At 35.8% G+C, this 12,636-nt stretch overlaps 1 protein-coding gene across 1 annotated transcript; it reads left to right on the top strand.

The window, feature by feature from the left end:
- On the top strand, positions 1-10,049 carry LOC143860184 (serine carboxypeptidase 1-like). Its single transcript, XM_077370746.1, has 14 exons — positions 1-471; positions 649-794; positions 1,486-1,562; positions 1,740-1,862; positions 2,036-2,138; positions 2,230-2,267; positions 2,375-2,476; positions 3,118-3,198; positions 3,277-3,513; positions 5,946-6,011; positions 6,099-6,220; positions 9,136-9,249; positions 9,380-9,425; positions 9,818-10,049. Exons 1-14 carry the CDS (start codon positions 335-337, stop codon positions 9,899-9,901), a joined length of 1,476 nt encoding a protein of 491 aa, XP_077226861.1. The 5' UTR covers positions 1-334; the 3' UTR covers positions 9,902-10,049.
- Positions 10,050-12,636: the final 2,587 nt, after the last annotated feature.

The raw sequence follows: 12,636 nt of genomic DNA, 5'->3' as shown, positions 1-12,636 counted from the left end.
TTTGTGGGTGTCACAAACAGAGTTTCCATTCCTGTATCATCCCACGCTTTCATCAATGTTGCTTACAACTTTTATACTATTGAAATCATAAATTGGTTTTGATTTTGCTTCAAAGGAAATCAAACCCCCTTTTTGCCTTGTTATCTGTTCTTTTCCTACCTTTATTCAAAATTCTGTTTCATACTTTTTATGTGTGCTTGCATCAGAGAACGACCACCAATCTCGTGACCCATAATCACGAATCAACATCATCACACTCCCTTCATATTTTATTATATATATTTCAACAGAGCCTCTTTCACCATCTGATTGATCAATTGATACCCAGAGAGTCATGGCTGAGTTTTTATGTACTCTGTTTTTTACTCTGTTTCTCACTCTCTTCAGAATTTCTAAGGCAGCTCCTGAAAATGCTCTCATCACACACCTTCCTGGATTTAGTGGAACTCTCCCATCCAAACACTATTCTGGGCAAGTCATCTCTTTTACTCCCTTCTCTTTATTATTATTATTATTTATCAATTTCTTATCGTTTATTACTTTTCTTTAGTTTTCATCTTGTTCTGCTACTGCAACTACTGCTTATAATTATTAATTGTTTTAGATTTTATGTGAATTTATTGGGATTTTATGATCTGGGTTTTGAAGGTACGTGAGCATAGATGAGAATCATGGAAAGAATCTTTTTTATTATTTTGTTCTTTCGGAGAGAAACCCATCAGAGGACCCAGTTGTTTTGTGGCTTAATGGTGGACCAGGTTGCTCTAGCTTTGATGGGTTCGTCTATGAGCATGGTAAGCATATTTGAGAGTGTTGTATTTTCAAAATTAGAGTGTTTGACTACTTGATTTGTATTGTTTTTTGTAGATATGAATAAAGCTTGTGTGAAACAATCAATTACTCCAAAAGCTTAAGCTGTTGCTGTTGGGTTTTGAACCCACGACCCGTCGTGAGGCAATAGCTCTGATACCATGTGTAGCAACCAATTAACTCCAAAAGCTTAAGCTGTTAGAGTTGGTGTTAGTTAATCATTCATACTTTAACAGCTTGAACCACTAATAAAAACCTTGAATCCACATAGAGAACCAGGAAAATATATAGTTTTTAATAGAAAATAAGTGATTTTGTTCCGCATTAAATTTTAGATATAGTTTATCAAAAGAATTAAATTCATGGTTGCTTTCCCTATAAGTGAAGTAGAGTTGTGAGTTTCTATGTCTTGATTGGTCACATACTCACATTTTCATTAGTGATGACCAGTTGTACCTATTAGGGCATTTTGATCATTTCCCTAAACTGGAATTTGCCTTTTGATGCCCAAGAACTAGACCAATTTTATCTAGAAAGATGGAAGGACCATTTAGAAACCTCTTGGAGATTTATTCTTCAGGCCACATAATGCTCCATATTGGCTTTACTAGGTGAGTTAGTCTGCCTTTATGTGAATTTCTGTTAGTAATGAATTTTTTTTTGTTGACTTTGCAGGCCCTTTCAATTTTCAAGCAGGGAAGGAACCTGAAACACTTCCACAACTGCATCTCAATCCATACAGCTGGTCTAAGGTATTTCTGATTCCAAGATCATGCTTGTTAATCTCTAAATCCTAGGATGGATAAAAATAGTGAATGATATAGAATGTTCAAGAACAGTATTTACAGTTTTGATATTTATTTGCTTTCTCCTCCCATATCTATTCAAATGTCTTAAGTGAACAGAAAAGTTGGAATTTTGCTTTTCAGGTTTCAAACATCATCTATTTGGATTCCCCTGCTGGTGTTGGATTATCTTACTCGAATAATAGTGGAGACTACTCTACGAATGATACCAAAACTGCCTCTGATACACACTCATTTCTTCTGAAGGTATCTTAATACAAATGCAAGCAGCTGTTCATGCCGTACTTGTGGAAAATTAAACTGTTACAACTTATGGTGTTATCTTCTTCTATGATGCATTGCTGCTATTATCTGATATAAAATTTAATCTATTGATAGTTTAAGCTTGAGACATTTTAACCTATTATGTTTTCATACAGTGGTTTGAGCAATATCCAGAGTTCCGTGCAAACCCATTTTATATTAGTGGGGAATCGTATGCGGGAGTGTACGTCCCAACTCTTGCTTCTGAAGTTGTAAAAGGTATTTGATATTTTAATTTCCTAGCTAATTATTTGATGAGATCTCTTATGTTGTAATAAAATATTTGTGCATAATTCATGCCGTCTTCTAGGAATTGAAGCTGGTTTGAAGCCTATTCTCAACTTCAAGGTGAGAACTTTTGGGCTGTATATTTTTTCTTTTTCTGTGGTATGACATGATACACCTATTATCGATGGTCATATGCTTAGATTGATATTGTATTTATTTCAATCCAGGGTTACATGGTGGGAAATGGAGTCACTGACGAGGAATTTGACGGCAATGCTCTGGTACCATTTGCACACGGAATGGGTCTGATATCGGATGATCTGTTCAAGGTGCGTAACTCATTTGAAGTTGGTAATTATTAAACTCTTAGCAACTTTCATCTAGCCAAGAGTTTCAGATCAATAGCTTCTCACATTTTTTTTCTTGGGTTACTCAGAAAAAACTTGATGCTAAATAAAGTACTCCATCCTTATGATCTAAGATTTTTGTGGACTTGCATAGGACATGTTTTGGCTTTTGTAAAATACCGGATTGTAAAGAATGTTTGATCATAGTAAAGAGTAATCCAGATCGGCTCATAGACGGCTAGTGGTCAATGAGGTTTTAAGCCGGGAACACCTTAGCCATGTGTGTTCACGTAGGAAGGGGTATGGTAATGGGTTAATAATATGTGTGGGCCCAATAACGTTAGTGGGCTTATTTGAGGAACAAGAGTCCGTAATGGATGGACTCTAGGGTTTGCTTCGAGTTATTATAAATACGGGATTGGTCCCTACTCTCACACATAAGGTTGTAATTTCTTCCTATTGGAATGCACACAAGGAGGTGGAGAGAGCAGAAGACCGTGGTCTATGCATATAAAGATCCTTATTTGAAAGACACTCATATTCGATAGCTCCTTTATTTGTCTATGATGGATGTCGATCCGAATCTAATTGTATTATGAGATTTGATGTGGTATGCATGACAGGAGGTTCATTCTGCTTGTGAAGGAAGCTACTGGAATCCAGCCAATGACAGCTGCGAGGAAAAATTAGTCCTGGTTGAAGAGGTAAGTGGCTATCTATATACATCAATGAGAAATTCTATGTCTTTATAACTAAATTCTTTAGAGTTTGCCTATATCTAGGATATTGGCAATCTAAATATCTATGACATCCTTGAGCCCTGCTACCATAGTCCAAAACCAAGAGGTATTACTGCCGATAAAGGCCGGTTGCCAACTAGTTTTAGGCAATTAGGTGAGACTGAGAGGCCTCTTGCTGTGAGAAAAAGGATTTTTGGACGTTCTTGGCCTCTTAGAGCTAATGTACGAGATGGGAGGGTTCCAACTTGGCCAGAGCTCGGGAGCTCAGTTCCCTGCACTGTAAGTACTTGAATGAATATCTTTTTAGAATTCCTTGATATTGAATTGTGGCTACAGGTTAGATCACTTGATTATGGATTCTGATGGCATATATAATTTATTTACTACAGACATACATTTCACACTCAAACCTTAAATTGCTTAAAGATTTTCTGTTTGCTTCCTGCACAGTTATTGCGTACTTCTTTGGTAAACTTGAGTTTGTTAGGCACCTAAATTCTTTGTTATTTGGTCAGAAATTTGTGCCATTGATAGATGATGGAATGGATATATTTGTGCCAGCACCCACATGCACAGACATTATATCTATTCATAATTAATCATATGCAATAATATAATATGATACACTTAATGATACGCTTAAATACTCATTCACAATTCTTTCATAAGAAAATATAATCTATTCATATAATCTATTCATAACAAGTATACACATTAATATATCATGCATGTCTTATGTTCTATGCATAATACCATATGATACACTTGATTGTATGAATTAGTATAAATACCCATCTACAATACTTTCAGAAAAAAGGGCGGCCCAGTGCACGAGGTCCCCGCCATTGCGGGGTCTGGGGAGGGCTAGATGTACGCAGCCTTACCCTTGCTTTGGAGAGAGGCTGTTTCCGTGACTCGAACCCATGACCACCAAGTCACAATGGAGCAACCTTACTGTTGTGCCAAGGCTTGCCCTCTATCTACAATACTTTCAGAGAAAAGTATAATATATCATCTGTATCACATGTTAAATTTGCATTCTGTCTGCAATGGCCATATACCTCACATTATATAGAGAGAAATCTCAAAGAATTGCCTTACAAACTTGGAAATAGACTGCTAAACAAACTCATTAACTTCCAAAACATTCTACTAATGGTTCTAGTTAAATCAAACCTACCAAAAGCTGCAATCCTAAACATAGAAAAAAATAATAACTTTCCCATCTTGGTGAATAGTGGCATCTTGCATAATCAAGAAGAATTACTCTCCACCATTGTCATATTATTCTTCCATTGCTTGATTCCCATATAAACCATCATTTTCTTCCTCTTCGAATTCTTCATTAATATCATTCTCCTTTTCAATTTCTTCATCAAAATTTTCTTCTTTGTTGTAATCATTAAATTTGTCTGGATTTGCTGATCATCATAATAGTCATTCATTGCAATTTGCTCTATTTCTGGAAAATATTCATGTTTTTCCTGATCTGAAGTTATAAATCTTCCCACTTAGTGATAAGGATATAGGAAATTCTCGTTACCTCAATCAAGGACTAGAAATTCTGAGCAAATGTATCCTCTACTAACGCTCTTCCGTCCTTTGCTTTAGCCTCCCATGATTGCATAATCACCGAAAAAACCCCATATTTTTGTCTGTGTTGCTAAGTTCCTCAAACATCCTTCTCAAATCTTGGATATGTTGCTTTATGGCTTGACGAAGTTGAAACTACTTTTGTTGATTTGCACCTTCCAAATTTTCCAGCACATTAACTTGGTTGGCCTCACACACAATATAGATAATCCACAAGAATCACAGATTTATAGACGCTCCAATGCCAAGTAACATGTCAAACTTGAGATTTCACAAAGTATAACAATAAACCAAGTACAAAAAGATGATTAAATATTAAAATTCACCCTAGAACTATCCATGCAGTTCCTATAGCAAATTCCACTAGAATACTCCAAGATTATTTAAAAATTCAATTGATAAATGTTCCTTCTACATCTCAAAACTCATTTGATACCTTAATCATTAAACTCTTCCACAAGTTGCTAAAACCAATGAAGAAACTTTTACTCTATTGTAACAAGAATACAATCTAAGAATAGCAAGGAAGTGGTCCAATCTTGGACTTTGCGAGGAACTAATTTTACTCTTCCAAAAATAGAGCAAAACTAATTGAAATTCTTCAAAATTCAGAATCGTAAGATCCCGAAAAATTGGCTACAATCAGACTGTCGGTAAGCTCCCTGCTGATGTCAAAATATTGGCTACTTCTACTCTTTTGAAAAACTTCGTGGTAAATGTGAAAACAACCAATTATTCCAAAAGCTTAAGCTATTAGAGATGATGTTATTTAATCTTTTACTTTATCACTCCCCTTCACGTGTGTCCCCTCTACTTAGGGTTGGCCTACACGTGGCACATGTGGTCCCTTCTTTTAGGTTGGCCATTATATGTGGATTTTTAATATCAAGGAGTTTTGAACCGAGGACCTTTGCTCTGATGCCATGTGAAAATAACCAATTACTCCAAAATATTAAGCTGTTAGAGATGGTGTTATTTACTCTTTTACTTTAACAGTAAACAGATCTGCAGTTTACTAGGCTATCACTTCAAGTTAATGGTCTTTCAAAATCATCTTCTCTTATCTCTGTCTTTCCTTAACACAAGCAATCTAGGTAATATATTTTTGAATAAAATAGGATGATGAAGTTGCAACGTCATGGCTGAACAATGAAACAGTGAGGAATGCTATTCATGCCCGACAGGTATGGCAAATGCTTCAAAATGTACACTTCATTATTGATGCTTCATTTTGAAAGAATGTGATTTGATCTCTTTCTCCCTCACCCTAGGAAAATGTGTCGGGTACGTGGGATTTGTGTACGGGCAGAATTGAATATGATCATGATGCTGGAAGCATGATAAAGTATCACAAGTACCTCACAACTCGAGGATATCGAGCTCTTATATTCAGGTATTTTCTCCAACTACAACCCTGCAATTCTTTCTTCTGTATTTGAAGTGCTTTGTCTTTTTTTTTCCTTTTCTTGGTTAAAACTACTGGGGCTTCCTTAAATCCAAGATGGGTAGCAGTGGTGGTGCATATGCTACACAAACAAAAGAAAGAAAATACCAAAAAACTGAGGCACTAAGTGAGAGAACTTTGGTTATCTGCAAGATAAGGGTATGTTTGGTTGTTTGTTAGGTAATGGTATGTTCCTCATTCTGAAGATGATAGATAGGAATCTCTCTATTCATAGAAAGACAAGAAAAACACAGCTTAATACGAAATATGGTTATGACTTATGAGTGTGATAGCTATTTTCTTTATCTTGAAAGAAACATCGATCAAATTAAAGACAGATATGACAATGCTTAGTTTGGAGCTGAGAGGTTGTGGATCAAGGGTTATTCCATCAAATACGATACGTTGGCTAAAAAGGGAAAGCACTCCTTCACGGAGGTTTAGGTCCTTTGTCTAGAGAGATCTCTATATTTTGAGGAATTTGAATTGTTGTTTCTCCCATGTTCATCATGAAGGCAACCATTTAGCAGATCCGTTGGCAAAGTTTAACATTTCTTTTTCTAGCAACCATTTAGCAGATCCGTTGGCAAAGTTTAGCATTTCTTTTTCTAGTTTGTTAGTTACTTGGTTTGGTAGGAGATGCCTAATTTGTAGTTAGCCTTTTGTTTTGCTTTTTTATTGCCTCTTGTACTCTGTGTCACTTTGGTGAGCTTTTGTTTATAAAATTTCACTTGTTCTTAAGAAGAGCAATGCCGATGTTAATCCTGTGCTTCTCTCTTGAATTGAGCATTGGGGTGTAAACAAGAATAAGTTTGGCAATTCAGTCACTTGTAGTCATGATTTAAAATTTCGGCCGAAATGTGTCAGTTTCAATTGAAGCCGACATGAAATTCACATAGAATCGGAATTTTACAAGATTTCGCCGAAGCTTCAGTTGAAAATTCGTTTACATGCTTATTTACAAGATTTCCACTGAAATTGCTGAAATTTTAGATTCTTCCACCAAAAATTTTGACTGAATTTTACATGATTTCAGCCAAAATTTCCACCGAAACTGAAATATTTCGATCTCGGTGGTGGCCGAAACCGACACCGAAAGAGAAATTTGAAACCTTGCTTGTAGTCGGTTGGGAAGATGTGAAGAGTGACTTCCATGCTCATGAAACCTCATAGTCATCTCTGGCTAATGGTCCAGAGATTTTGGTTTCTTGAGCTCGTGTTGTGTCACTTTTTAAGCTTCTTACCCTCCTGTGATTTAATTTAATGATGAGTAGTCATCATTCTTCCCTATCTATTCTTCATGATATGAAGTGATTGTTGAAAATATGGACATCCGTATATTCATTTGTATTTTCTAACGTGATCTTGTTCACTTAGTCTAGGTGCTAATGGAGCATGAGGGACTAGTGATAGTGTGGGTGTTATGTTGCTATCTGAAGAATCTGAAATGGTTATGAAAGGATGTAAATGATGAGACATATGATGTTGAAAGGTCTATGGATGAAGAGAAGAAATGTGTATGTTTCTTGCATGGTGTCATTGAGTGTTCTTGATATAGTGAAATTATGGAGCTTGCAGAAAGGGTTTCTGTTAAGAAATTGAGGAGATTTTACATCCAGTTAGTGGATATAAGGAAGTAACCAATTTTATTATGTTGAATTTCAAGGGTTCTTCTACAATGTTTTATAGGCCATGAGGAAAGAAGAACCCAACTAGAGCCCGGATTAGAGCTGGGTAGATTCCTTCTTCATTTAGCCGACCCCAACTAGTTTGGGACAAAGGCTTTGTTGAGTTGAGTTGAGAAAAGAAGAAAACTTTTGAAAAGGTTTTTAAAAATTTGTTGCCTTACTTTAAAAGGAGGAAGTTTTCTTAAACCATCAGTCAATTGTCCGATTGGTTTTTGTTTGGAGCTAAGCGTCTTATCTTAGAACATGGTTTTAGTTGGAACCTAATGTCCCATTTATTGAATCATTCCAAAGCAAGGAATGACAGTCAAATGAACAAGATCACAATCCTTCGGTTGGAAGTTATAGACGGATTTGCAAACCACATGTAGCATGTTCAGGTCATTCTGTGTCAATTATTTTGAAAATAAAAGAAGTGAATCAAAACATCTTGGGACTTATGGATTCAATACACCTCCCCGCTCTCATTGTAACCTTGAGTTTTTTTTCTGCAGCTGCAGGTGTACTTTGGTCAATTCTCTTCAGATTTGACATATTTCTTATCCTAGAGATGTTTTATCATCCTGGATATTGGAGGAATTTGTTTCATCATTTTAAAGTTCATTGCTTGTCTTAAGGTGTTCTTTTTTATATGATACCATTCTTCTTTGACATACACCCCCCCATGTAACTCATTGAACTATTTTTTGTCCAAATTATTCTAGTTGGTCAGTTTTGGTTATCCAGTCATTAAACGCTACTATACAAGACACAGTTCATGAAACAGTTGAAAATATTCATCCAGTTCTGTAAATTATCTTTCCGCACCGCAAGTATTGAATTTCAATCCTACTCTCTTTGAAAAATATTTGTGTTTATGGATTGATTTACTTTAATTTGTAGTAGAGCTAGAAGCCATGACTTCTCAAAATATTCAATGGATTTGTTTTGCTACTGACTTGCTTATGCCATGCCTTGGATTCCTTAAATCTATTTAGTAGATCCATTTATTTGGGTTTGATGCCCCAAAGACTAGTATATATTGGTTTTGTTATACCCATTTTTAGATATGGTCTATATAAAAAATAAATCATTCTCCACGTGAAATCATTGGGAAGAAATGTTTCCTTTATGGGTAAAGGTAGGATTAATCTTTATTCTCTTATTTGAGGTAATGTCTCTTTCTTTACTATATGGCAGTGGTGACCATGATATGTGTGTGCCCTTTACTGGGAGCGAAGCATGGACTAGATCGTTGGGATATCGAATCATCGATCAATGGAGGCCCTGGTTTTTCAATGAACAAGTCGCCGGGTATATTATATTTGGCTTCTCTTTTACAAACTTGCACGATTACAGTATTAGCAAAGGACACAATCAGTATTATACATTATGCATATTGTTGCAGATACATTTACATGATTGGCGTCTTGGATTTGTGCAGGTACACTCAGGGCTATGCAAACAATCTCACATTTCTCACTGTAAAGGTTACAATACAATCCTCATCTTGATCTTTCTTTAAAAATAATGAGAATTACCATATCTTTTCTTGAAAAGATGTATATGTATAGATGGGTTGGGTTTGATATTGACAGTCCTATATTCATTTTACACACTTGTGATGTTGACAAGTGTAACAGCCACCGAAAGATAGGCTGCAAATATCAAAACAGGGGAGTGTGAACATAATCGAGTTATATGATATCTTCACCCACATAGCACATTTGGGTGCCACTAGATGGGCCCCATCACAGATAGTCCAAGTCCTATAAAACTCACAAATTAGTGATATATCATGTGCCCAATCAATTCTTTTCTTTATTATTTATGCTTTCTGTCTTATAATTCATTTTCCATTTTTGGTCTATGGGTTTTGCAGGGATCCGGACATACAGTCCCTGAGTACAAACCAAAAGAGGCGTTGGCCTTTTATAGCCGTTGGTTGGCGGGAGATCGCATTTGAAAATATAATTTCAAATTTATTCTTCACCTATTTCTCCTTGAATAATTAGGTGCAAGTGAGTGAAGACCATTCATATTTATATGTAAGAGATGTATGACTACTATGAGATGAAGTTATGCAAGAAAATCTAAATATTTGTATGAAACAATAGCTGTGACAGTAGTGTTCTGTTTTTTTTTTTTTTTTTTTTTTTGGGGGGGGGGGGGAAGAATTATATGATTAGGGGTGCGATTGGTTTTCAAAGGACAGATCGAATCCACCTTTGTCTTGGTCTAATTGGATCTCTTATCTGTCCATTCCTTTTTAGAGTAGTTTTCTGAGGATAGGTCATTCCGAATAAGGTTTTGACCCTAACTCTCCAATATGTATATAGTTTCAATAATGTACTGTCATATAGGTGGGAGAGTTAGGAGCATCCTTTAGAGATAATTTTTGGGCCCAATTCTATTTATGTTGGGGACTATCCAAATGAATGGTTTGGATCTACAGACAAGGTGTGCCTACCATACCTTCTTGAAAAACACGTGCAAGTACAAATGTACAAGCAGACATCATATAAAATAACCAAATATAGAGTAGAACCACAAAGCTGTATTGTTTGCTACTATTAAATGCACCGTAGGCCTATCAAGCACATGAGACATACCTTGATTATGAACTGTGTGGTAGGTTCCACCCATAGTTAGCAATACTCTGCTTTTTTTTTTTTAAACGCGTTTTATTAGTGTGCCGTTTAAAACTTTCACAACGAATAAAACTCTGTATTTTTAGGCAAACGTCTGAACACGTTTTAAACACGGTTTTTTGGGCCAACTTTCTAATTTTACCCTACCATATTTTGTAAATGACAAAACTCTAAACTCATTTTCTCCTGTTTCCTTTTTTTTTTTTTTTTTCACTACGTTTTTTCGAACTTTTGTTTTCCCGTTTTTTTGGCGAATCACATTTTCCTAACTATGGTTCCGCCTTAGAGTGTCTATAGTCCAAAAATCAAACATTTTAATTATGCCAAAACAAGCTAATGAAATATGTAAGTAGACATGATTGGAAAAGGGCAAAACAAAAGTTGAAAAGAATAGGCCTACCCAAATGATCCAAATGACATTGATATAGATGCCACCCATAAAAAATTGGTATCCACGAGCGACATGGGTGGTTAAGAAAAATTAGCAAAGATTCATATTCAACTCAAATAAATTTGGTATAAACTGTATGGGTTGTTAAGAAGAAAAATGAGAAGAGATTCATATTCAACTCCTCCAATTAAATGGCTGACATGCAGTGTCCTAGAGGCCATCTTGATTTGCCGTCTAATGCAGGAACCTCCCCTATGTCAATTAGAGATCAAACTAGTCATAAAATGAGCACAACTAATGAAACAAGAATGCATATACTAAAGAGCCATATATGGGCTAATGTTATAAGGGAATGCTTCTGCATCGATGTCCCCTAGGGCGACCGCCTTCAACATGCCATGTGCCTGATTAGCAATCTGGCCCATATGTGAGCGGAGAGTGGCCATCTCAAGCCCGAAACCCTCTCTAGGCATCATCATTTCATTTTTTTTCCATTAATACATAAGTGACATATTTGCCCCCTTTTCTTACCCAGGCCACCCTCTCTATTTTCTCATTTTCCTTAGTAGTAGATTTCCTTATTTCTTACTATAGTTAGGATATTCCCTTTAAAATTAGTTTATTTTTGTATTGTTTTCTAAGTATCCCTTAGGAATTGGGAAGTGTGGATTGTTTCCTAAATAGTAGGAATGCCTATTTAAGTATGTAATCTCTTTCCTTTTCACGTATGAGTGTAAAGCAAGGATTGTTTTAGGAGCGTTATCTCTTTCTTTCTTGTTTTTACTTTTATCCACATGATCATAACATCTAGTGTATTAATTAATGACTACTCTTTTTACAGTAAAAGGGGGTGGCCCCGGAAAAAAAGAGAGTGAATATATCATTTCCCTAATGGGAATTTGACGCTGGTGCATCTTGCCGTATCACAAGATCAACGGCCCTTGTTGATCAAAGGATTAAATAGTTTTTTTATTTTTTTTTATTTTAGAATTTTGCTTTATTAGGAATCTTATTTATTGAGCCAGTAAACTAGGAAAGTGGATTATGATATCTTTTAGAAATTTGTTCAGAGAACTTTTAGGAATTTTATGGGTGGACGAATTGTAGAGAATTTATAGGGATTCTTTTCTTTTTCGAACAGACATTGGAAAAAGAAAAAAAGATTTCTTTCCCTTAGGCGGACTTTTCATCTCTCGTTTTATATTTTTATGTGATTTGCTAGGAACCATAGCAGAAGGCATTTCATGGGTCAGCTGTTGCATGAGAGAGCAGCCAACTCAGATGAATTAAATGAATAAGACAAAATCTATTGAAAATTGAGGCTATGTGGCTGATCTCATGCAACAGCCGCCCGCAAAATGCCTTCTGCTATGGTCCTTAACAAATCCTATTCTTTAGTTATGTAAAATAGAAGAGTCTTCCAACTCAAACTGCTATAATTTAGGAGTGTAAAATAGAAGACCGTGTTGACGTGTTGGTTACTCCCCATCCAATAGGGTGATGCCACGTGGCCAACAACTGAGCTTTTAATTGACACCCTAGAACTTTGCCCATAAGTAGGAAAAATGCACTATTTTATGAATGGATGAGCTTAATCCCACTGAAAATCACGTTCTTAAATCTCACTCATTCACAAAAAAGAGTGAATGGTTGATTTTC

Source organism: Tasmannia lanceolata, unplaced genomic scaffold (genome assembly GCF_043159265.1).
Source record: "Tasmannia lanceolata isolate RefF3 unplaced genomic scaffold, GAP_Taslan_0.1 ptg000037l, whole genome shotgun sequence".
Classification (NCBI taxonomy): Eukaryota; Viridiplantae; Streptophyta; class Magnoliopsida; order Canellales; family Winteraceae; genus Tasmannia; species Tasmannia lanceolata.
This window is presented reverse-complemented; position numbering and strand designations above follow the sequence as displayed.